Source organism: Taudactylus pleione, unplaced genomic scaffold, assembly GCF_031769625.1.
Source record: "Taudactylus pleione unplaced genomic scaffold, aTauple2 ptg000257l, whole genome shotgun sequence".
NCBI lineage: Eukaryota > Metazoa > Chordata > Amphibia > Anura > Myobatrachidae > Taudactylus > Taudactylus pleione.
This window is the reverse complement of record NW_028284659.1, coordinates 996,666-1,024,389: the sequence shown is the minus strand read 5'-3', so window position 1 is coordinate 1,024,389 and position 27,724 is coordinate 996,666. Positions and strand designations below refer to the sequence as shown.

At 44.6% G+C, this 27,724-nt stretch overlaps 1 protein-coding gene across 5 annotated transcripts in view; it reads right to left on the bottom strand.

Moving 5' to 3' along the window:
* The window catches only part of GRAMD1A (GRAM domain containing 1A), a 234,874-nt gene that overhangs the window by 11,233 nt on the left and 195,917 nt on the right, over positions 1–27,724 (bottom strand). For all 5 annotated transcript variants that reach the window (XM_088480865.1, XM_088480864.1, XM_088480866.1 and 2 more), the window contains 4 exons: positions 20,316–20,419; positions 9,542–9,718; positions 7,158–7,242; positions 4,276–4,383 (listed from right to left, as the gene is read on the bottom strand). In XM_088480865.1, coding sequence (XP_088336991.1) covers positions 4,276–4,383; positions 7,158–7,242; positions 9,542–9,718; positions 20,316–20,419 — 474 coding nt within the window. The remainder of the gene's footprint in view (positions 1–4,275; positions 4,384–7,157; positions 7,243–9,541; positions 9,719–20,315; positions 20,420–27,724) is intronic.

Here is a 27,724-nt window from a genome sequence, read left to right as displayed (position 1 = left end):
TGCACCGCTGTTATAGGATAGGATAGTACTCCGCTGTTATAGGATAGTACTCCGCTGTTATAAGATAGTACTGCGCTGTTATAGGATAGGATAGTACTCCGCTGTTATAGGATAGGATAGTACTGCGCTGTTATAGGATATTACTCCGCTGTTATAGGCTAGGATAGTACTGCGCTGTTATAGGATAGTACTCTGCTGTTATAGGATAGTACTGCGCTGTTATAAGATAGTACTGCGCTGTTATAAGATAGTACTGCGCTGTTATAGGGTTAGGATAGTACTCCGCTGTTATAGGATAGGATAGTACTGCGCTGTTATAGGATAGGATAGTACTGCGCTGTTATAGGATAGGATAGTACTGTGCTGTTATAGGATAGTGCTACGCTGTTATAGGATAGGATAGTACTGCGCTGTTATAGGATAGTACTGCGCTGTTATAGGATAGGATAGTGCTGCGCTCTTATAGGATAGTACTCCGCTGTTATAGGCTAGGATAGTACTGTGCTGTTATAGGATAGGATAGTACTGCGCTGTTATAGGATAGGATAGTACTCCGCTGTTATAGGATAGTACTGCACTGTTATAGGATAGGATAGTGCTGCGCTCTTATAGGATAGTACTCCGCTGTTATAGGCTAGGATAGTACTGTGCTGTTATAGGATAGGATAGTACTGCGCTGTTATAGGATAGTACTGCGCTGTTATAGCATAGGATAGTACTGCGCTGTTATAGCATAGGATAGTACTGTGCTGTTATAGGATAGGATAGTACTGCGCTGTTATAGGATAGGATAGTACTGCGCTGTTATAGGATAGTACTCCGCTGTTATAGGATAGGATAGTACTGCGCTGTTATAGGATGGTAATGCGCTGTTATAAGATAGTACTGCGCTGTTATAGGATAGTACTCCGCTGTTACAGGATAGGATAGTACTGCGCTGTTATGGGATAGGATAGTACTGCGCTGTTATGGGATAGTACTGCGCTGTTATAGGATAGGATAGTACTGCGCTGGTATAGGATAGTACTGCGCTGTTCTAGTATAGTGCACCGCTGTTATAGGATAGGATAGTACTCCGCTGTTATAGGATAGTACTCCGCTGTTATAAGATAGTACTGCGCTGTTATAGGATAGGATAGTACTCCGCTGTTATAGGATAGGATAGTACTGCGCTGTTATAGGATATTACTCCGCTGTTATAGGCTAGGATAGTACTGCGCTGTTATAGGATAGTACTCTGCTGTTATAAGATAGTACTGCGCTGTTATAGGGTTAGGATAGTACTCCGCTGTTATAGGATAGGATAGTACTGCGCTGTTATAGGATAGGATAGTACTGCGCTGTTATAGGATAGGATAGTACTGTGCTGTTATAGGATAGTGCTACGCTGTTATAGGATAGGATAGTACTCCGCTGTTATAGGATAGTACTATGCTGTTATAGGATAGGATAGTACTGCGCTGTTATAGAATAGGATAGTACTGCGCTGTTATAGGATAGGATAGTACTGCGCTCTTATAGGATAGTACTACGCTGTTATAGGATAGGATAGTACTGCGCTGTTATAGGATAGGATAGTACTGCGCTGTTATAGGATAGGATAGTACTGCGCTGTTATAGGATAGTACTGCGCTGTTATAGGATAGGATAGTACTGCGCTGTTATAGGATAGGATAGTACTGCGCTCTTATAGGATAGGATAGTACTGTGCTGTTATAGGATAGGATAGTACTGCGCTGTTATAGGATAGGATAGTACTGCGCTGTTATAGGATAGGATAGTACTGCACTGGTATAGGATAGGATAGTACTGCGCTGTTATAGGATAGGATAGTACTGTGCTGGTATAGGATAGGATAGTACTGCGCTGTTATAGGATAGTACTGCGCTGTTATAGGATAGTACTGCGCTGTTATAGGATAGTACTGCGCTGTTATAGGATAGGATAGTACTGTGCTGTTATAGGATAGGATAGTACTTAGTTGTGTATATGATACAAGACGCAATGACGGCGCGCCTGGGAGTATATGTGGTGACTGTACCAGAGCTACACCAGCATGCCAGGACTACACGTTAAACCCTTTATAACATCACAAAGACGACAGAGGTGACCTCACTTACAGGGGTAACGCTACACTTAGGTCTGTGGTTTGTTATTCCCCATACAATAACTTCCATGCTGGCTAAAGCCACCCAGTGTACATCTTATGTTATGGAGGCACGTCAGGAACCAGCGCTTCAGGGTGAACACTGCTGAATGCGAGCGAGTTGCTCTGTCGCAATAAAAGATTGCGAATCTAAAGATCAACCAGCAGCGCTGTGGTTCATGGGCAACCCACAAAGTAGTTTAGAAGTTAGAAGGGGAGGGGCATGTGTGGAAGTGGGAGGAGACATGACAGAGCAGGACCCTGAGATCAGCAGCTGGGTCACAAATAGAAGGGGAGGGGCCTGTGTGGAAGTGGGAGGAGACATGACAGCAGGCACCTGAGATCAGCAGCTGGGTCACAGTTAGAAGGGGTGGAGCCAGTGTGGAAGTGGGAGGAGACATGACAGAGCAGGAACCTGAGATCAGCAGCTGGGTCACAGTTAGAAGGGGTGGAGCCTGTGTGGAAGTGGGAGGAGACATGACAGAGCAGGACCCTGAGATCAGCAGCTGGGTCACAGTTAGAAGGGGTGGGGCCTGTGTGGAAGTGGGAGGAGACATGACAGAGAAGGACCCTGAGATCAGCAGCTGGGTCACAGTTAAAAGGGGTGGAGCCTGTGTGGAAGTGGGAGGAGACATGACAGAGAAGGACCCTGAGATCAGCAGCTAGGTCACAGTTAGAAGGGGTGGAGCCTGTGTGGAAGTGGGAGGAGACATGACAGAGAAGGACCCTGAGATCAGCAGCTAGGTCACAGTTAGAAGGGGTGGAGCCTGTGTGGAAGTGGGAGGAGACATGACAGAGAAGGACCCTGAGATCAGCAGCTAGGTCACAGTTAGAAGGGGTGGAGCCTGTGTGGAAGTGGGAGGAGACATGACAGAGCAGGACCCTGAGATCAGGAGCTGGGTCACAGTTAGAACGGGTGGAGCCTGTGTGGAAGTGGGAGGAGACATGACAGAGCAGGACCCTGATATCAGCAGCTGGGTCATAGTTATAAGGGGAGGGGCCTGTGTGGAAGTGGGAGGAGACATGACAGAGCAGGACCCTGAGATCAGGAGCTGGGTCATAGTTGGATGAAGACATAGGGGGCATATATTACAGGTTATGAGGTCAGTGGTCCGGTGCAATCTCGGCGGTGAAGGCTGTAAATTTATAGCGCCTATCATTTAAAAGGCAAAATCAAAGCGGATTGCGGATCTGGCAACCTATTACATATACCCCGTAGAGGGAAAAGCGTCAGCAAGATTTAGTCCTGATATAACAAGCCCCAATAAACATACTGAATTAGTGTTCAGGACTAGTATTGCTGCCTCCGGATAATCCCATTATACTAGGGGAATGACAGTTTCCAGTAAGCAAGGGAACTGGCTGACATTAGAATAATTCCTATGCTCATTTCTGCAGTGTAATTGTTAGACTTTGGTGTGAATTAAGGACGGCTGTGTACCCGATTTCCCTTCATTTCATTTAGAGCTCTCTGATTTACTTTCTTTGCTTCAGAAAACAAAATGCTAATACAGAGTTTTGTTCAGACTGATCGCGGCCGCAATCGCTGAGCCAGAGACTGCGGCCGATGTATGGAAGACATGTGAGGATGATGCTTGTAGGGTTTAGGATAGATGTAGGCTATAGACTATGGGTCTCATTCAGACCCGGTCGCAAGCGCTGAGCGCTCGCAACTGGGTCGATGTTGGCCCTGCGCACGATAAACTCTGTCACTCTGGAGCTCGCTACAAAAGGGGCGGCTGTTGTCGATATTGATCGACAGCTTGCCCCGTTTGGTAGGCGGGCCGGGGGGTGGCTTCCAAAACGAAGGCGTTCCTTAAGGAACGCCTACCGTTTTGTGGGCGGCCGCACTGACATCATCAGTGATGTCAGTGGGGAGCTTCCTGCTCCATCAGAGCAGGAAGCTCCCTGGGGCTTACGAGTGCCCAGACCCAACCATAGGGCCTGGTCGTAAGCCCCGATGGTCGCGATGGTGATCACCATCGCGACCATCACCCTGGTGGTAACCCACAGCTTAGCTAGCGACCAGGAGGCCGCCCTCATTCAGAACAAGCGCTCGCTTCTTGCGAGCGCCTCTGAATGAGGGCCAATGTGTGCATGATATATGGAGGGTGAGACTGGATAATTACCCTTGAGACACAGCGTAACTCTGCCAGGTCTGGAATGTCCGAGCCGTGTGCTCCAGGGACCACAAACGGTAGAAAAGCATCATGTTTAGGACCACCAGGACCAACAAGCTGGACAAAGACAAGGAGGTCAGGATTAGGGGGTCACATAACTGGGGGAGCGTCAAGGATATCAGCATAAGGAAACAATGTGACAGGCCGGCATACAGAGAATAAAATGCAGGACAACAATTCACCTGACTCTAACTACCAATGTACCTTCCATTCCCAGTTGTGTAACCAATTGTGCACAAAGGAACAATGGTGCACAACTTTATGACTGATTGGTTGCTATACGTAACTTATACATTCTTTAGAAGGTTTGATACAATTTCCCCATGTATAAAATGAGTCTTAAATTAAATGGTGAAGAACAGCTTCCTAGCTACGCTGCGGATGTACACTATGTAGACAAAAGTGATTGGACACCCCTGCGCAAGCGGAATCCATGCCATGCGTATTATTGCGCACGAGTTCCAAATGGCCACTAATGTGTCGGTTTTAACAGGAACACTTGGTAGGGAGGCCCCTGCACTTGCAGTTCTATGGAAACAACTAATGTTTTTACCAGGATGACAATGCCACCTGTGATGTTTCCAGGGCGAAGCTCGACCAGTAAACAGAAAATATGGTAACCCGGAAGGACTGACCAGCTCAGAGTCCGGATCTTACCCCCACTGAGAACCTCTAGGACGAATTGGAGCGATGGGTACGTTCTAGGCCGACTCAACCTTTTTCAGTGTCACAGTTGGGGGTGATGTACTAACGGCAAAAATGCAGAAAAACCCCCGAAAATGCAGTTTTCGGGGGTTTTAACACATTCTCCGTATGTACTAAGCAGCAGAACGGCTTCGCGTCGCTAGGTAAAGCAACCTTCTGGTGGCGTTACCCAATAGAAGCCTATGGGCTTCTTAACGCGACGCTCCTGGCTGGGAGGGATCCGATTGGTGACCTACACAGTACTGACGTCACTATAACATCTCACTGCACGTGGTGACCTACACAGTACTGACACCACTAACATCTCACTGCACGTGGTGACCTACACAGTACTGACATCACTATAACATCTCACTACACGTGGTGACCTACACAGTACTGACGTCACTATAACATCTCACTGCACGTGGTGACCTACACAGTACTGACATCACTAACATCTCACTGCACGTGGTGACCTACACAGTACTGACATCACTATAACATCTCACTACACGTGGTGACCTACACAGTACTGACGTCACTATAACATCTCACTGCACGTGGTGACCTACACAGTACTGACATCACTATAACATCTCACTGCACGTGGTGACCTACACAGTACTGACATCACTATAACATCTCACTGCACGTGGTGACATACACAGTACTGATGTCACTATAACATCTCACTGCACGTGGTGACATACACAGTACTGATGTCACTATAACATCTCACTGCACGTGGTGACCTACACAGTTCAGACGTCACTATAACATCTCACTGCACGTGGTGACCTACACAGTACTGAAGTCACTATAATATCTCACTGCACGTGGTGACCTACACAGTACTGACATCACTATAACATCTCACTGCACGTGGTGACCTACACAGTACTGACCTCACTAACATCTCACGGCACGTGGTGACCTACACTGTACTGACATCACTATAACATCTCACTGCACGTGGTGACCTACACAGTACTGACATCACTAACATCTCACTGCACGTGGTGACCTACACAGTACTGACGTCACTATAACATCTCACTGCACGTGGTGACCTACACAGTACTGATATCACTATAACATCTCACTGCACGTGGTGACCTACACAGTACTGACATCACTATAACATCTCACTGCACGTGGTGACCTACACAGTACTGACGTCACTATAACATCTCACTGCACGTGGTGACCTACACAGTACTGACGTCACTATAACATCTCACTGCACGTGGTGACCAACACAGTACTGACATCACTATAACATCTCACTGCACGTGGTGACCTATACAGTACTGACATCACTATAACATCTCACTGCACGTGGTGACCTACACAGTACTGACGTCACTATAACATCTCACTGCACGTGGTGACCTACACAGTACTGACATCACTAACATCTCACTGCACGTGGTGACCTACACAGTACTGACGTCACTATAACATCTCATCGCACGTGGTGACCTACACAATACTGACGTCACTATAACATCTCATCGCACGTGGTGACCTACACAATACTGACGTCACTATAACATCTCACTGCACGTGGTGACCTACACAGTACTGACATCACTATAACATCTCACTGCACGTGGTGACCTACACAGTACTGAAGTCACTATAACATCTCACTGCACGTGGTGACCTACACAGTACTGAAGTCACTATAATATCTCACTGCACGTGGTGACCTACACAGTACTAACCTCACTATAATATCTCACTGCACGTGGTGACCTACACAGTACTGACCTCACTAACATCTCACTGCACGTGGTCACCTACACAGTACTGACATCACTAACATCTCACTGCACGTGGTGACCTACACAGTACTGACCTCACTATAACATCTCACTGCACGTGGTGACCTACACAGTACTGACCTCACTATAACATCTCACTGCACGTGGTGACCTACACAGTACTGACCTCACTATAACATCTCACTGCACGTGGTGACCTACACAGTACTGACATCACTAACATCTCACTGATCTATCTGCTGTCAGTGTCCAATCACTTTTGTCTACATAGTGTAGTAATATGTACGCAACCTCTGTTGGTGCAACTAGCGACAATGAAAGCAATGTTGGAAGCAGATAGGTGGATGTATTACTTACACAATACTGATGATGAGCAGAGTGTTGGGGATGTTGTGCACGGAGCCTCGGTCAGACAGTTGGGAGAGCTGGGAGGAGATACTGCCTATGGAACAGAGAGGGAGAGAGGAGCTTGAGGGAGGGAGTAAGAGTACCCGGCATGACACTGCTACAGTGGGTGAAGCACGGACAACAGTGAAATCCTATAAAACATATTTTATATACAGCATGTACTTTTCATGTATATACACATGATGGGAGAAATGCGTCAGCAGCTAAATCTGTCACTTGTGCAACCAAATTCCAGCTGGTGACCATTCACAACCATTCTACTAAATACACAGAACAGCATTGCTAATTACTACACATAGAGCTCTGTGGCCATTCAGGTCACCCCCGGGAGAGGCCTGCAATATTCTGCCCATGTAATCCCTTCAGTCACCTATATAGGTGGTAAATAAATAAATTAAATAAAGTCTATATCCACCTATCTTATTATTTTGGGTACACAAAAAGTCTAAAGTTTGGAAGAGTAAAGTAATAACTTAAATATTTTCATTAACAATATTATCCTGAAAACAGGACCCCTGCCCAAGGCGCACAGTATAAGACGTCACCCCTGGATTATATTTATTTATTTATATATATATATATATATATATATATAAGCAGGCACCATGATCACTTTATATAAAGCTGGGTACATACTAAACGATGAGTGTACCCAGCGACGCGACCCGACGAACCGCTGCCAGACTGCCCGATATGTCAGACCCTGCAACATCCCGCTGCATGGGGTCATCAGCCGCATCGTCTGATAGGACTGCATGTTTAAAAGATCAGACGATGCAACTGACGACCCCATGGGAGCGCGCACCGCACGATTTTAACGATTTGTCGTTACAATGCCTCGGAATCCAGCAAATCGTTAAACAAAAATCGCCTGTGTAGGGGCCTTAAGATAAACATTATTTACCATACAGTGTGCAATAGTCCCTATAATCCCATGGTAACTGTAACTACACACAGCAAGCAGCAATGACACTCAGCATAAGATCACAGACTACTCTATGCGCACCCCGAGCTGGCATTAGCGTAATAAGTGTCCAAGAAGTGGAACAGCCTCGTCCCTAATGCAATTATGGAGCAGGAACCTGAGGACATTCTACCGTATTTCTCGGCCGGACATTGTAGGCTTTTTGCTCTCTACAGGTTGAGTCTCCCATATCCAAAATGCTTGGGACCAGGGGCATTTTGGATATCGGAATATTCCGTATTTTGCAATATTTGCATAAAATAATGAAATATCTTGGGAATGGGACCCAAATCTAATCACAGGATGCATTTATGTTTTAAATACACCTTATACACACAGCCTGCAGGTTATTTTATACAATATTTCAATAATTTTGTGTACATACATGAAATTTATTTATGTTACATATACAACTAGTAGACACAGCCTGAAGGTAATTTTATACAATATTATTAACAATGTTGTCCTTTAAACAAAGTTTTTACTATTTCAGTCATGCTCAAAAAATTCTGTATTTCGGAATATTTGGATATGGGAGACCTGTATTAATAGTTCCCTGCACTTTGGGACATCTCATAGTTTATCATCACTAAATGAGCTGCTAATCTGTTGGTTCACGATATATTCTGCTATTATTCACTATACTACAAACATTACTGTGTAGCATATCCCAAAGAAACCAGAATACCCCGCACAGGAACAATAACCACTGTTTTATTTCACATCTAAAAGTAAAACCAGCAATAGGCACCATATATATCATATCTTATATCATAATTTTATCATAAGATACATTTTATATGCTGGAGGTGCTCCCTGGAATCGAGTAACTAGAACTCCAAAACCAATCATCAGTATAGTGATTCCTTCGTGGAGCACTCTCTTGTGAAAAAAAAAGTGCCCCATGAAGGAATCACTATACTGATGATTGGTTTTTCCAATTATTGTTACTTTTTGAGTTATAATTGTGTAGCACTCAGTTACAGTTTTTGTCTGTCTCTATTTGGTTAAGATTAGCATACACTAAGCTGTCATCTTCCTGAGGGTCCAGATCACCCAACAGGTTTTAGTGCCCAGATGCAAAATCACAGAAGATGGATGAGATCCCAGCGACGGTGCCGTTCTGATCTGGACATGGACAGACTGGGTTGAGCTACAGCACCTGGTTGCCTTGTGTATGGGGACTTCCACCTTTAGAGAAGCATTCTGCCTGGGTAGATTGTCTTTTCTGCATTACCCTTAGTTGTGATAACACATCTGCTTAGTAAATACAGCTATATCCAGGACAGCAGAATGCACGGAGAGAGGAACCTCCCCACAATGGTGATGCAGTAAGTGACACAATACCCAGCTGTATCTCTCCTCTTACCGGAGGTTCTGGAGTGATGGCTCCCTCTCACGCTGTCCAGCGGGGCAGAGACGGCGCTTAGCGGGTCCACGTGATGATTCTTCCAGCTCAGTGTCCGCTTACGTCGGCGTAATGTTGGCTTTTCTCTGACTCCCAGCTCCTCTATGCAGGACTGCTCTAACTTTACCATGGCCTCTGCTACGAGGGGGTACAAGAGGAGAACAAACCGGTCATTTGGGAGAAGAGGACAAGACTGAGGCAAAAAGAAGACCAGTGACCATGGCAGAGAGCGTAATTGAAAAGAGACAAGTGGTAATAACCGTATCCCAGAGACGTGGTGACTAATGGACGTTCGGTCTATATAAAAGCCTGTGTGTTTATTTATGAGAAGGGCTGGCGGCTCTCTCCCCATAGCGATGTGACCCATGGTACCTGCAGGATGACCCACACCATTACAATAACAGGGAGGGGGGGGGAAGCTGGCCAATCAGCAGCAGTGTCCTCCTGCAGGACAGTAATTTGTAAAGGTACCCCACGTAGTGCCCAAGGGCAAAAAAACATGTACACCTAGGACTTTTTGCTATGGGGTCCCCATAGCTGCTGTGTGTCCTGTTACTATGATAGTTTCACCTCTGGTCATGGGTACGACTACAGGTATAGGGTTCTCACAGACCCAAATTTGTTATTTGAAAATTTCCAAAACAAGAAAAGAATAAAAAAAAATGACTGCTGTGAATGTGCCATATGTACAGAGATGTTCGTAAAGTGTTTTGTTCCTACAGTTACTATAAGGAGCTCTGCTAAACTATTTAAAGAGTAGATGCCAAGGGCAAAACTTAGGCAATAGATGCCAATACTGTCCTACACTTCAGAGGCTGGTGACATCCAGTAAAAGCTACTTAGGTGCTTTATCTAGTGGCCGTGCACTGCAAAGCAGACTCTGGAAAAATGAAGGTAACCTCCATCTTTGTGCTGGCCCTGAAAGCTGTCACCAGGCAGTGTGTGCTGGCCCTGACCTGACATCTTGCTGAAAGCAGTCACCAGGCAATGTGTGCTGGCCCTGACCTGTCATCTTCATGAAACCGTCACCAGGCAATGTGTGCTGGCCCTGACCAGTCATCTTCATGAAAGCAGTCACCAGGCAATGTGTGCTGGCCCTGACCTGTCATCTTCATGAAACCGTCACCAGGCAATGTGTGCTGGCCCTGACCAGTCATCTTCATGAAAGCAGTCACCAGGCAATGTGTGCTGGCCCTGACCTGACATCTTGCTGAAAGCCGTCACCAGGCAATGTGTGCTGGCCCTGACCTGACAACTTGCTGAAAGCAGTCACCAGGCAATGTGTGCTGGCCCTGACCTGACATCTTGCTGAAAGCCTTCACCAGGCAATGTGTGCTGGCCTTGACCCGACATCTTGCTGAAAGCCGTCACCAGGCAATGTGTGCTGGCCCTGACCTGACATCTTGCTGAAAGCCGTCACCAGGCAATGTGTCTTTAAAAGTATGCAGTCTGATTGTTTTCTCTCCCTTTTAAGGGGTTCACTTATCAATAACGAATTGCAAAATATTCCCCGAAACCTGCAGATATTTAGTATCCCCCGGATGTATTATTGGAGATATCAGCTGCGGTTTCTCCATTTCCAACAGCAGCCACAACCTCTATAGGTTGCTATAGGATTTATCAAGCTCCGGAATGCAATGGTGTTGTGCTGCTGTAGCCTATGGCATGCAGATTGCAGAAATCACCGGGTGAGGGTTTCGGCGGTACCCCCTTGGCAATGGCCACTACGCATGCATGGTCCTGCTAATATCACGCCCAGATCGCATTGAATATGTGATCATTGATGAATGGGCCCTTATAGGTGTAATGGAAAGTCATCAGGATAGCAATGTCTTTATCTTTCTGTGGGAGAGAAGGATTATGTCTATGCTAAGGGCAGCCATGAGAGGTCACCAGTGGGGGGGGGTCTCTGCTTTCCCTTCTCATCCTCCTCTACAACAAATGTCTGATAAGAAAGTAAAGCGATTCCACCTACAGCTGGGAAGGGGAGTGGTGCAGATAGAGGTGGGGGAGCATTGTTAGCGCACACATATAGGAGGAGGTGGTCTTATCTGAAAAGACAAAGAGAACAATGGTTGTGCTGTAATAGGCTATTTATCTGCTGCTTGCAGCAGGCACAGACTGTACAGGTGGGTACACACCTGGGCCACTTATCTGCTAGCCCAGGGATCTGCACACAGACCGACGGACATCACAACTGGACGAGCGATTCAATTTGCCCGCCCAATTGAGATGTCAGCCACCAGCGGGTCCCTGCAGCATGTATATGGGTGGTAGGCTGGTCGTCCGTACACACAGTCAGATGTGCCGACATATCTGCACCGGCTGTCCTGCATGGCAGATGTGATATGTCTGGGAAATACGTCGTTCATAGGCATATAGGGCAGGATGAACCAACGTGAGATATGGAGTCAAACCCCAAAGATGCTGGTTTGTCCAAATTTCTCATATGCACCAAGACCCGGAATGTGATGCGCTACAGGGCTTGGATGTGGTGGGTAGCGCCATCATCTTCTGATGGCGTTACCCTATAGATGCCTATGGGCTACTCTTCAGAGAGTGCTGTTAGATGTATCCAATCGGATCCCTCCCAGCACCCCCCGTGGCACGTGTCATTTTGCACATGCGCAGAATGACACCAAAGGCACTTCCGGGTCTATGACCCAGAAGTCCCTCATTCGCAATGAGGGACTCATCTCACCGAGAGAACTGTCCTTTGCGCTGTCCTTCATGCATACCGGCGTAATTAATGCTGGCATGCATGTGAAGGATGACAGGATGCATCATATCCCGAATGCGATGTGTCGTGCATCCCGTCCATAGTGTGTACACTCCCGGCAATGCGATAGGTTGTTCGTTGCTGATTGAACGATATATCGCACTGTGGGCCTGATTCAGATTTGGGAATAGAGTGAGATATCTCTCTCAACTATGAACCTGAACAAACCATACTGCAACGCAAGGGGTATAAATACACAAATTTTTTACATGTGGGGTAAATACAATGGCGCAATTAGGGGTGGGGGGGGGTCGAGCAGGGCACCCAGGCAATCCCAGCAGAGGGGGGGCCAGCAGGGCATCATACCCGCACACACGCCCGCCTTTCCCCCTCCCGCCATGATTATATCCTGACTTTGGCCCTGATTCAGACCCACTCGCGAGCGGCTGTCCGCTCGCAAGTGGGTCGATGGTCTGCACTGCGCATGCGCATGACGGAGGGAGCTCCGTCGTGCGCATGCGCGAGATGCGACGAGCGAAGGACTTTCCTTCGCTTGTAGTGTCTGATCAAAGGGGGCGTGCTGTCGATGTTGATTGACAGCACGCCCCCTATGGTGGGCGTGCCGGGGGCGTGCCTGCTAGACGGAGGCGTTCCCAAGGGAACGCCTACCGTCAGAAGCCGGCCCCACTGACATCACTAGTGATGTCAGTGGGAGTGATTTTGGCTCTGATAGAGCCAAAATCACTCCTGGCCTTGCGGTTGAGAAACTCAACCGCAGGCTTCTGCTCGCAGTGGCGATGGTCGCGATGGTCAAGACCATCGCGACCATCATCCTGCACGCTCGTATATGCTGTGGGTGGTGACCCACAGCTATACGAGCGTCCAGGAGGACGCTCCATATTTATGGAGGTGGGCCCTGATTCAGAGCGAGCGCTCTGGTCAGAGCTATGTGTCTAAAGGTAGGTATTTCCATGTATTTAGGCGCTCCTCAACATAAATGCTGTGACGGAGTCGACCGTATAGATGACATAGGTCAGTGTAGACATAAAATAAAATGTATTCATGAATACAAGGTGATGCATGGAATATAAATGCATACAGTCAAGGTGTGCTGTAGATTCAAAAGGGATGAGAATTCACAGAATCAGTTGATAAATACTGGGTGAGGCAGAAAAATGGTATCTGCCATGAACATTAGACATATGCAATAGGTGAACTATATATATTGTGGATGAATCAAGGCATGAAACATAAAACAAATGACAGGTCTGGTGAGTTCTGATTGCAGCAGGAAATGTGACTCCTGTTTTTAAAATAAGCACTATCGTGCAATGTACAAATAAATGGTAATAATTGTACACTTGGTAGTAGGCAAAAAAGTACAGGATATCATACCCGTTGGGTGATGGGGAGCCAGCGGGTGTTGAATTGCAGGGTGCCCGGGTTGCCCTGCAAGGCTCCTTACGCTTTACCCTAACGGAAATCAGATCCTGCGTCCGGCTCTGAATCAGGGCCTTTAATAACGAGCAGGCAAGTGTGCTGTGCCTGCTAGCCTGCTGCTAATTTTGCTGCCTCAGTGGAAACACGCAGCCCCTCACAGGCAGTCTTGTTGCTGAGTGCTCTATCCTGTTCCCTGAGCCGCCTGAGACGAGCTGCCATCTGACTCCAGGTACCAGGTGTGAGGAGTGATCCTTCCGTCCCCAGCTCTCTCTGCTCACCGCAGGTGGGTAATGGGGGGGGGCAGGGGTGTTAATTTTTCATATGTAGGGGGAGTGGAGGCTGGTGTGTGTTATTTTTTTATGTGTGGGGAGGGGGCTGCTGGCTGCATTTGTGAGAAAGAGATATGTATGTATGTGTAGGCTGTCAGTGTATGTATGTATATATGTGTCAGTGTACTGTATATGTCAGTGTGTATGTGTCAGTGTACTGTATATGTCAGTGTGTATGTATATATGTGTCAGTGTATGTATGTATATATGTGTCAGTGTACTGTATATGTCAGTGTGTATGTGTCAGTGTACTGTATATGTCAGTGTGTATGTATATATGTGTCAGTGTATGTATGTATATATGTGTCAGTGTACTGTATATGTCAGTGTGTATGTGTCAGTGTACTGTATATGTCAGTGTGTATGTATATATGTGTCAGTGTGTATGTATATATATGTCAGTGTACTGTATATGTGTCAGTGTGTATGTATATATATGTCAGTGTACTGTATATGTGTGTCAGTGTGTATGTATATATGTGTCAGTGTGTATGTATATGTGTCAGTGTGTATGTATATATGTGTCAGTGTGTATGTATCTATGTGTCAGTGTACTGTATATGTGCGTCAGTGTGTATGTATATGTGTGTCAATGTGTATGTATATATGTGTCAGTGTACTGTATATGTGTGTCAGTGTACTGTATATGTCAGTGTATGTATATATGTGTCAGTGTACTGTATATGTCAGTGTATGTATATATGTGTCAGTGTACTGTATATGTCAGTGTATGTATATATGTGTCAGTGTACTGTATATGTCAGTGTGTGTCAGTGTACTGTATATGTCAGTGTACTGTATATGTGTGTCAGTGTGTATGTACATATGTGTCAATGTGTATGTATATATGTGTCAGTGTACTGTATGTGTGTCAGTGTACTGTATATGTCAGTGTATGTATATATGTGTCAGTGTACTGTATATGTCAGTGTATGTATATATGTGTCAGTGTACTGTATATGTCAGTGTATGTATATATGTGTCAGTGTACTGTATATGTCAGTGTGTGTCAGTGTACTGTATATGTCAGTGTACTGTATATGTCAGTGTGTGTGTCAGTGTACTGTATATGTCAGTGTGTATGTATATATGTGTTAGTGTACTGTATATGTCAGTGTGTATGTATATATGCATCAGTGTACTGTATATGTCAGTGTGTATGTATATATATGTCAGTGTACTGTATATGTGTCAGTGTGTATGTATATATGTGTCAGTGTGTATGTATATATATGTCAGTGTACTGTATATGTGTCAGTGTGTATGTATATATGTGTCAGTGTACTGTATATGTGTGTCAGTGTGTATGTATATGTGTGTCAATGTGTATGTATATATGTGTCAGTGTACTGTATATGTGTGTCAGTGTACTGTATATGTCAGTGTATGTATATATGTGTCAGTGTACTGTATATGTGTGTCAGTGTACTGTATATGTCAGTGTATGTATATATGTGTCAGTGTGTATGTATATATATGTCAGTGTACTGTATATGTGTCAGTGTGTATGTATATATGTGTCAGTGTACTGTATATGTGTGTCAGTGTGTATGTATATGTGTGTCAATGTGTATGTATATATGTGTCAGTGTACTGTATATGTGTGTCAGTGTGTATGTATATGTGTGTCAATGTGTATGTATATATGTGTCAGTGTACTGTATATGTGTGTCAGTGTACTGTATATGTCAGTGTATGTATATATGTGTCAGTGTACTGTATATGTGTGTCAGTGTACTGTATATGTCAGTGTATGTATATGTCAGTGTATGAATATATGTGTCAGTGTACTGTATATGTCAGTGTGTGTCAGTGTACTGTATATGTCAGTGTACTGTATATGTCAGTGTACTGTATATGTCAGTGTGTGTGTCAGTGTACTGTGTATGTCAGTGTGTATGTATATATGTGTCAGTGTACTGTATATGTCAGTGTGTATGTATATGTGTCAGTGTACTGTATATGTTTGTGTGTATGTGTCAGTGTACTGTATATGTGTCAGTGTGTATGTATATATGTGTCAGTGTGTATGTATATATATGTCAGTGTACTGTATATGTGTCAGTGTGTATGTATATATGTGTCAGTGTACTGTATATGTGTGTCAGTGTGTATGTATATGTGTGTCAATGTGTATGTATATATGTGTCAGTGTACTGTATATGTGTGTCAGTGTGTATGTATATGTGTGTCAATGTGTATGTATATGTGTCAGTGTGTATGTATATATGTGTCAGTGTGTATGTATATATATGTCAGTGTACTGTATATGTGTCAGTGTGTATGTATATATGTGTCAGTGTGTATGTATATATATGTCAGTGTACTGTATATGTGTCAGTGTGTATGTATATATGTGTCAGTGTACTGTATATGTGTGTCAGTGTGTATGTATATGTGTGTCAATGTGTATGTATATATGTGTCAGTGTACTGTATATGTGTGTCAGTGTGTATGTATATGTGTGTCAATGTGTATGTATATATGTGTCAGTGTACTGTATATGTGTGTCAGTGTACTGTATATGTCAGTGTATGTATATATGTGTCAGTGTACTGTATATGTGTGTCAGTGTACTGTATATGTCAGTGTATGTATATGTCAGTGTATGTATATATGTGTCAGTGTACTGTATATGTCAGTGTGTGTCAGTGTACTGTATATGTCAGTGTACTGTATATGTCAGTGTACTGTATATGTCAGTGTGTGTGTCAGTGTACTGTGTATGTCAGTGTGTATGTATATATGTGTCAGTGTACTGTATATGTCAGTGTGTATGTATATGTGTGTCAGTGTACTGTATATGTTTGTGTGTATGTGTCAGTGTACTGTATATGTGTCAGTGTGTATGTATATATGTGTCAGTGTGTATGTATATATATGTCAGTGTACTGTATATGTGTCAGTGTGTATGTATATATGTGTCAGTGTACTGTATATGTGTGTCAGTGTGTATGTACATATGTGTCAATGTGTATGTATATATGTGTCAGTGTACTGTATGTGTGTCAGTGTACTGTATATGTCAGTGTATGTTTATATGTGTCAGTGTACTGTATATGTGTGTCAGTGTACTGTATGTGTGTGTCAGTGTACTGTATATGTCAGTGTATGTATATATGTGTCAGTGTACTGTATATGTCAGTGTATGTATATATGTGTCAGTGTACTGTATATGTCAGTGTGTGTCAATGTACTGTATATGTCAGTGTACTGCATATGTCAGTGTGTGTGTCAGTATACTGTATATGTCAGTGTGTATGTATATATGTGTCAGTGTACTGTATATGTCAGTGTGTATGTATATATGTGTCATTGTACTGTATAGGTCAGTGTGTGCATGTATATATGTGTCAGTGTACTGTATATGTCAGTGTACTGTATATGTGTGTCAGTGTACTGTATATGTCAGTGTGTATGTGTCAGTGTACTGCATATGTGTCAGTGTGTATGTATATATGTGTCAGTGTGTATGTATATATGTGTCAGTGTATGTACATATCTGTCAGTGTACTGTATATGTGTCAGTGTGTATGTATATATGTGTCAGTGTACTGTATATGTCAGTGTATGTATATATGTGTCAGTGTACTGTATATGTGTCAGTGTGTATGTATATATGTGTCAGTGTACTGTATATGTCAGTGTATGTATATATGTGTCAGTGTACTGTATATGTGTCAGTGTGTATGTATATATGTGTCAGTGTACTGTATATGTCAGTGTACTGTATATATGTGTCAGTGTACTGTATGTCAGTGTATGTATATATGTGTCAGTGTACTATATATGTGTCAGTGCGTATGTATATATGTGTCAGTGTAAAGTATATGTCAGTGTGTATGTGTCAGTGTACTGTATATGTCAGATAATGTATATATGTGCCAGTGTACTGTATATGTCAGTGCATGTATATATGTGTCAGTGTACTGTATATGTGTCAGTGTGTATGTATATATGTCAGTGTACTGTATATGTCAGTGAATATATGTGTCAGTGTACTATATGTGTCAGTGTACTGTATATATGTGTCAGTGTACTGTATATGTCAGTATACTGTATTTGTCAGTGTATATGTCAGTGTACTGTATATATGTCAGTGTGTACATGTCAGTGTACTGTATATATGTGTCAGTGTACTGTATATGTGTCAGTGTGTATATGTCAGTGTACTGTATATGTCAGTGTACTGTATATGGGTCTGTGTGTATGTGTCAGTGTGTATGTATGTATGTGTCAGTGTTTTATATGTGTGTCAGTATACTGTATATGTCAGTGTACTGTATGTGTGTCAGTGTATATGTGTGTCAGTGTACTGTATATGTGACAGTGTGTATGTATATATGTGTCAGTGTACTGTATGTGTGCCAGTGTACTGTATATGTGTCAGTGTACTGTATATATGTGTCAGTGTACTGTATATATGTGTCAGTGTACTGTATATGTGTCAGTGTACTGTATATGTGTCAGTGTACTGTATATGTGTGTCAGTGTACTGTATATGTCAGTGTACTGTATATGTGTGTCAGTGTACTGTATATGTCAGTGTACTATATATGTGTGTCAGTGTACTGTATATGTCAGTGTACTATATATGTGTGTCAGTGTACTATATATGTGTGTCAGTGTACTGTATATGTGTGTCAGTGTACTGTATATGTCAGTGTACTATATATGTGTGTCAGTGTACTGTATATGTCAGTGTACTGTATATGTGTGTCAGTGTACTATATATGTGTGTCAGTGTACTGTATATGTCAGTGTACTGTATATGTGTGTCAGTGTACTGTATATGTCAGTGTACTGTATATGTGTGTCAGTGTACTGTATATGTGTGTCAGTGTACTGTATATGTCAGTGTACTGTATATGTGTGTCAGTGTACTATATATGTGTGTCAGTGTACTGTATATATGTGTCAGTGTACTGTATATGTCAGTGTACTATATATGTGTGTCAGTGTACTGTATATGTGTGTCAGTGTACTATATATGTGTGTCAGTGTACTGTATATGTGTGTCAGTGTACTATATATGTGTGTCAGTGTACTGTATATGTCAGTGTACTATATATGTGTGTCAGTGTACTGTATATGTGTGTCAGTGTACTGTATGTGTGTGTCAGTGTACTGTATATGTCAGTGTACTATATATGTGTGTCAGTGTACTATATATATGTGTCAGTGTACTATATATGTGTGTCAGTGTACTGTATTTGTGTGTCAGTGTACTGTATATGTGTCAGTGTACTGTATATGTCAGTGTACTATATATATGTGTCAGTGTACTATATATGTGTGTCAGTGTACTGTATATGTGTGTCAGTGTACTGTATATGTCAGTGTACTATATATGTGTGTCAGTGTACTATATATGTGTGTCAGTGTACTATATATGTGTGTCAGTGTACTGTATATGTCTGTCAGTGTACTATATATGTGTGTCAGTGTACTGTATATGTGTGTCAGTGTACTGTATATGTCAGTGTACTATATATGTGTGTCAGTGTACTATATATGTGTGTCAGTGTACTGTATATGTGTCAGTGTACTGTATATGTCAGTGTACTATATATGTGTGTCAGTGTACTGTATATGTGTGTCAGTGTACTGTATATGTCTGTCAGTGTACTATATATGTGTGTCAGTGTACTATATATGTGTGTCAGTGTACTGTATATGTCTGTCAGTGTACTATATATGTGTGTCAGTGTACTGTATGTGTGTGTCAGTGTACTATTTATGTGTGTCAGTGTACTATATATGTGTGTCAGTGTACTGTATGTGTGTGTCAGTGTACTGTATATGTCTGTCAGTGTACTATATATGTGTGTCAGTGTACTGTATATGTCTGTCAGTGTACTGTATATGTCTGTCAGTGTACTATATATGTGTGTCAGTGTACTATATATGTGTGTCAGTGTACTGTATATGTCTGTCAGTGTACTGTATATGTCTGTCAGTGTACTATATATGTGTGTCAGTGTACTGTATGTGTGTGTCAGTGTACTATATATGTGTGTCAGTGTACTGTATATGTGTGTCAGTGTACTATATATGTGTGTCAGTGTACTGTATATGTGTGTCAGTGTACTGTATATGTGTGTCAGTGTACTGTATATGTGTGTCAGTGTACTGTATATGTGTGTCAGTGTACTGTATATGTGTGCCTTTAAATGATTTGTTTTGCTTTTTGTCTGCTGCTGTTTTTTGTTTAGTTTCTTTTTCTAATAGACAGAACTGAACATACCCAACTGTCTAAAGTGCTCCTCCATCCCGTTCCAGGAGTTCTTCTCGATGAAGCTTCGTACAAGACTCCAGGGCTGTTTCCTGTAACAGATCTCGGAGGACACCCTATAAGAGAGGACACAGCATTAAAAAGTAGGGGTGAGCGGGTTCGGATTTCTGAAATCCGAACCCCCCCGAGCCCCCCCGATCCGAGTCCGATCCGAGTCAGGCTCGACTTTTCCCGCCTGACTCGGATCTGACATCGAGGCAAAACGTCATCATCCCGCCTTCCGAGTCTCGCGGGTTTTGGATCCTATATAAGGTACCCGCGTCGGCGCCATTTTCTCACTCGGCTGTGGACAGTGAAGAGGGAGGGTGGGAGTTAGTGCTGTGTAGTGTAGTGTAGTGTAGTGCTGCTGTTGTCCACTACTTCAAAGTCCATAGGGGCTGGCTGTGTTGTGCTGTGCTGCTGTTGTTAATAGGGGCTGTGTCCACTACTTCAAAGTCCATAGGGGCTGGCTGGACTGTGTTGTGCAGTCAGTTCCAAAGTCCTGTGCAGTGTCCCAGTCCTAAAGGGGTGCTGTAGTGTTGTCCAGGGGGTGCTCTGTCCATCAGGGGTGCTCCCCCCAAGTGCTAAAAAAATAATATATTTTCTGTGTTTGTGAATTGTGTGCGCAGTAGCCGCACGTGCATCAACAAAGTAGTGCCAAGCGTGCGCCTGTGTCATAAGTAAAGGGCCGGCTGGCTTGACCGTTAAGGGTGCTATAACCCCCGAAAGTACACTCCAGTCCAAACCAAAAAAAAAATTATTTTCTGTGTTTGTGAATTGTGTGCGCAGTAGCCGCACGTGCATCAACAAAGTAGTGTCAAGCGTTCGCCTGTGTCATAAGTAAAGGGCCGGCTGGCTTGACCGTTAAGGGTGCTGTAACCCCCGAAAGTACACTCCAGTCCAAACCAAAAAAAAAATTATTTTCTGTGTTTGTGAATTGTGTGCGCAGTAGCCGCACGTGCATCAACAAAGTAGTGCCAAGCGTGCGCCTGTGTCATAAGTAAAGGGCCGGCTGGCTTGACCGTTAAGGGTGCTGTAACCCCCGAAAGTACACTCCAGTCCAAACCAAAAAAAAAATTATTTTCTGTGTTTGTGAATTGTGTGCGCAGTAGCCGCACGTGCATCAACAAAGTAGTGCCAAGCGTGCGCCTGTGTCATAAGTAAAGGGCCGGCTGGCTTGACCGTTAAGGGTGCTGTAACCCCCGAAAGTACACTCCAGTCCAAACCTAAAAAAAAATTATTTTCTGTGTTTGTGAATTGTGTGCGCAGTAGCCGCACGTGCATCAACAAAGTAGTGCCAAGCGTGCGCCTGTGTCATAAGTAAAGGGCCGGCTGGCTTGACCGTTAAAGGGTGCTGTAACCCCCGAAAGTACACTCCAGTCCAAACCAAAAAAAAATTATTTTCTGTGGTTGTGAATTGTGTGCGCAGTAGCCGCACGTGCATCAACAAAGTAGTGCCAAGCGTGCGCCTGTGTCATAAGTAAAGGGCCGGCTGGCTTGACCGTTAAGGGTGCTGTAACCCCCGAAAGTACACTCCAGTCCAAACCTAAAAAAAAATTATTTTCTGTGTTTGTGAATTGTGTGCGCAGTAGCCGCACGTGCATCAACAAAGTAGTGCCAAGAGTGCGCCTGTGTCATAAGTAAAGGGCCGGCTGGCTTGACCGTTAAAGGGTGCTGTAACCCCCGAAAGTACACTCCAGTCCAAACCAAAAAAAAATTATTTTCTGTGTTTGTGAATTGTGTGCGCAGTAGCCGCACGTGCATCAACAAAGTAGTGCCAAGCGTGCGCCTGTGTCATAAGTAAAGGGCCGGCTGGCTTGACCGTTAAAGGGTGCTGTAACCCCTGAAAGTACACTCCAGTCCAAACCAAAAAAAAATTATTTTCTGTGTTTGTGAATTGTGTGCGCAGTAGCCGCACGTGCATCAACAAAGTAGTGCCAAGCGTGCGCCTGTGTCATAAGTAAAGGGCCGGCTGGCTTGACCGTTAAGGGTGCTGTAACCCCCGAAAGTACACTCCAGTCCAAACCAAAAAAAAAATTATTTTCTGTGTTTGTGAATTGTGTGCGCAGTAGCCGCACGTGCATCAACAAAGTAGTGCCAAGCGTGCGCCTGTGTCATAAGTAAAGGGCCGGCTGGCTTGACCGTTAAGGGTGCTGTAACCCCCGAAAGTACACTCCAGTCCAAACCTAAAAAAAAATAATTTTCTGTGTTTGTGAATTGTGTGCGCAGTAGCCGCACGTGCATCAACAAAGTAGTGCCAAGCGTGCGCCTGTGTCATAAGTAAAGGGCCGGCTGGCTTGACCGTTAAAGGGTGCTGTAACCCCCGAAAGTACACTCCAGTCCAAACCAAAAAAAAATTATTTTCTGTGTTTGTGAATTGTGTGCGCAGTAGCCGCACGTGCATCAACAAAGTAGTGCCAAGCGTGCGCCTGTGTCATAAGTAAAGGGCCGGCTGGCTTGACCGTTAAAGGGTGCTGTAACCCCCAAAGTACACTCCAGTCCAAACCAAAAAAAAATTATTTTCTGTGTTTGTGAATTGTGTGCGCAGTAGCCGCACGTGCATCAACAAAGTAGTGCCAAGAGTGCGCCTGTGTCATAAGTAAAGGGCCGGCTGGCTTGACCGTTAAAGGGTGCTGTAACCCACAAAGTACACTCCAGTCCGAACCAAAAAAAAATTTATTTTCTGTGTTTAGCCGCACGTATATATCAAATCGATATAACATAAATGGAGGACCAAACTTTCTCCGATAAAAATAAAATAGAGAAAGATCAAGAACCACTTCCTCCTAGTGCTGAAGCTGCTGCCACTAGTCATGACATAGACGATAACATGCCATCAACGTCATCTGCCAAGGCCGATGCCCAATGTCATAGTAGAGGGCACATACAATCCCAAATGGCAAAGTTCAGGAAAATGACCTTGAAAAAGACATTTAAATCAGCTGAAGAGAAACGTAAACTTGCCAATATGCCATTTACGACACGGAGTGGCAAGGAACGGCTAAGGTCGATCCCTAGTATGTTCATGACTAGTGGTTCAGCTTCACATGACGATGGAAGCACTCCTCCCACTAAAAAAATCAAAAGAGTTAAGCTGGCAAAAGCACAGCGAAGAACTGTGCTTTCTAAGAAGATATCACAAATCCCCAAAGAGAGTCCAAGTGTGGTGGTGGTTGCGATGCCTGACCTTCCCAGCACTGGACGGGAAGAGGTGGCTCTTTCCACCATTTGCACGCCCCCTGCAAGTGCTGAAAGGAGCACCCACAGTCCACTTGCTGATATGCAAATTGAAGATGTCACTGTTGAAGTACAACAGGATGAGGATACTGGTGTAGCTGGCGCTGAGGAGGAAGTTGGCGAGGAGGATTCTGATGGTGATGTGGTTTGTTTAAATCAGGCTCCGGGGGAGACAGTTGTTGTCCGTGGGATGAAAAAGCCCATCACGGTCATGCCTGGGCAGAAGACCAAACATTCCACCTCTTTGGTCTGGCAATATTTCTATCCAAATCCGGACAACAACTGTCTTGCCATATGTACCATATGTAAAGGTGAAATAAGTAGGGGTAGGGACGTCAACCACCTAGGAACATCCTCCCTTATACGGCACCTGCAGCGCGTTCATAAAAAGTTACTGTCAAGTTCAGAAACTTTGGCTCAGACCGTAAGCAGTCCAGGGACACCTAAATCCCGTTGCCCTGTTGTATCCAAGCGCCTGCAAACCACACCGTCAACTCCCTCCTCGTCAATTTCCTCCTTAGTCAGGATCGGAAGTAGTCCTGCAGGCCATATCACTGGCATGACTGACTCTCCTATCCGGGATTCCTCCGGAGGATCCTGCATTGCTACGCCTACTGCTGCCGCTGCTGCTGTTGCTGCTGCTGCTGGGAGTCGTTCATCATCCCAGAGAGGAAGTAGGAACACCACTACTTTTACTAAACAATTGACCCTCCAACAGTCCTTAGCGAGGAGGATGAAGTACGACAGCAGTCATCCTGAAGCAAAACGTATAACTGAGGCCTTGACTGCTATGTTGGTGTTAGACGTGCGTCCGGTATCCGCCATTAGTGCAGTGGGATTTAGACAATTGATGGAGGTAGTGTGTCCCCGGTTCCAAATCCCGTCTAGATTCCACTTCACTAGGCAGGCGATACCGAGACTGTACAGAAACGTCAGAAAAAGTGTCCTCAGTGTCCTGAAAAATGCCGTTGTACACAATGTCCACTTAACCACGGACATGTGGACAAGTGGAACAGGGCAGACTAAGGACTATATGACTGTGACAGCCCACTGGGTAGATGTATCACCTTACGCAGCAACAGCAGCAGCGTCACCAGTAGCAGCATCTCAGAAACGCCAGCTCGTTACAAGGCAGGCTACGCTGTGTATCACCGGTTTCAGTAAGAGGCACACCGCCGACAACCTCTTAGAGAAACTGAGGGAAATCATCGCCCAGTGGCTTACCCCACTTAGACTCTCCTGGGGATTTGTGATATCTGACAACGCCACCAATATTGTGCGGGCATTACATCTGGGCAAATTCCAGCACGTCCCATGTTTTGCTCACACAATAAACTTGGTGGTGCAGAATTTTCTGAAAAGCGACAGGGGCGTGCAGGAGACGCTTTGGGTGGCCCGAAAAATTTCTGGCCACTTTCGCCATTCAGCGACTGCGTGCCGAAGACTGGAGCGCCAGCAAACACTCTTGAACCTGCCCCGCCATCACCTGAAGCAAGAGGTTGTGACGCGGTGGAACTCAACCCTCTATATGCTTCAGAGGATGGAGGAGCAGCAAAAGGCCATACAAGCCTATACATCCACCTATGACATAGGCAAAGGAGGGGGTATGCACCTGACTCAAGCGCAGTGGAGAATGATTTCCGTGTTGTGCAAGGTTCTTCAGCCCTTCGAACTTGCCACACGTGAAGTCAGTTCAGACACTGCCAGCTTGAGTCAGGTCATTCCCCTCATCAGGCTTTTGCAGAAGCAGCTGGAGAAAGTGAAGGAGGAGCTAAGACGGAGCGATTCCGCTCGGCATGTGGGACTTGTGGATGAAGCCCTTCATTCGCTTTGCCAGGATTCCAGGGTGGTCAATCTGTTGAAATCAGACCACTACATTTTGGCCACCGTGCTCGATCCTAGGTTTAAAGCCTATGTGGTGTCTCTCTTTCCGGCCGACACAAGCCTGCAGAGGTGCAAAGACCTGCTGGTGAACACACTGTCAGCTGAAGCGGAACGTGACACGTCAACGGCTCCTTCTTCATTTTCTCCCGCAACTGGGGCTGCCAGGAAAAAACTTAGGTATCCTAAGCAACCCGCTGGCGGTGATGCAGGGCAGGCAGGACCAAGTTTGGACATCTGGTCCGGACTGAAGGACCTGGCAACAATTTCTGACATGTCTACTGTCACTGCATATGATACTGTCACCATTGACAGAATGGTGGAGGATTACATCGGTGACAGCATCCAAGTAGGCATGTCAGACAGTCCATACCTGTACTGGCAGGAAAAAGAGGCAATTTGGAGGCCCCTGTACAAACTGGCTCTATTTTACCTGAGTTGCCCCCCCTCCAGTGTGTACTCCGAAAGAGTGTTTAGTGCAGCCGGGAACCTTGTCAGCGAAAGGCGTAGGAGGTTGCTTCCACAGAATGTGGAGAAGATGATGTTCATCAAAATGAATTATCAGCTCTTCCAGGGAGACCAGCCTCCAGAAGGTACAGAGGGACCTGTGGTGGTGGATTCAAGTGGGGACGAGTTAATACTTTGTGAGGATGAGGATGTACACACTGAAGAGGGTGAGGAATCGGTGGATGAGGAGGATGAGGATGACATCTTGCCTCCGTAGAGCCAGTTTGTGCAGGGACACATTAATTGCCAGCTTGTTTTGTGGGGGCCCAAACGAACCAATCATTTCAGCCACAGTTGTGTGGCAGACCCTGGCGCTGAAATGATTGATTTGTTAAAGTGTGCATGTCCTGTTTATACAACATAAGGGTGGGTGGGAGGGCCCAAGGACAATTCCATCTTGCACCTCTTTTTTTCTTTGCATTATGTACAGTTTGGGGCCTAGTTTTTCTAACTGCCATCCTGCCTGCCACTGCAGTGTCACTCCTAGATGGGTCACGTGTTTGTGCCGCCCACTCGTGTCGCTTAGCATAGTCATCCAGCTACCTCGGTGCAACCTTTTGGACATAAAAACACTATTGTGAGGTGTGAGGTGTTCAGAATAGACTGGAAATGAGTGGAAATTAAGGTTATTGAGGTTAATAATAGCATAGGAGCAGAAAAACCTACAAATTCTGTGATTTTAGCTGTTTTTATGCTTTTTTTCAAAAAAATACAGATCCAAAACACAAAACCCAGAACCCAAAACACGGAAGGGTGGTTTTGGCAAAACCAATCCAGATCCAAAACACGAAGAAAGATCCAGATCCAAAACCAAAACACAAAACACGAAAAGTGGCCGGTGCACACCCCTATTAAAAAGACAGATCCAAAATGGGCCCCTAAATCAAACAGAAAAAAAAAATATTTTTTTTTTAAATCCTTTTTTGTGTCTTGTGACAAAAAGCATAAGTTCAACAGTATAGAGAGATGAGAACAAACATATCAAGAGTGTTCATACGGAGATAGCAATTTTGCAGGCTGAACCAATGTATCCAGAGACTGCAACTTATCAAGTCACTAATATCTAGTGACATCACTGAGAATGTAGCCTATCCAATCACTAAGACCTAGTGACATCACTGAGAATGTAGCCTATCCAATCACTAAGACCCAGTGACATCACTGAGAATGTAGCCTAATCATTCACTAGGACCCAGCGACATCACTGAGATTGCAGCCTATCCATTCACTTAGGGCCCAGTGACATCACTGAGAATGCAGCCTATCCAGTCACCAGGTGACATCACTGAGAATGCAGCCTATACAGTCACCAGGTGACATCACTGAGAATGCAGCCTATCCAGTCACCAGGTGACATCACTGAGAATGCCACCTATCCAGTCACCAGGTGACATCACTGAGAATGCAGCCTATCCAGTCACCAGGTGACATCACTGAGAATGCAGCCTATCCAGTCACCAGGTGACATCACTGAGACATGGCATAAGACAGACAAACTCCACCATTAGATTCGAAGTTGCATTTTCTGGAATACACACAGCACAGACAAATTGCTGCTTGCACGGTTTAGGTACCTGTACACATTAAAGGGGTGATCCAAATAAGTCAATGTTCCAGCTGATTTAATATTTGGTGGGAAACAGAAAATTATAATAAGACGCTGCCTGGTCTCTATATAATCTAGTTCTTGGTGATACTCTCAGCTGCTCAGTGTGACGGATAGTGTAGGACCTGCAGAAAGTGGGGTCCCGTGATGT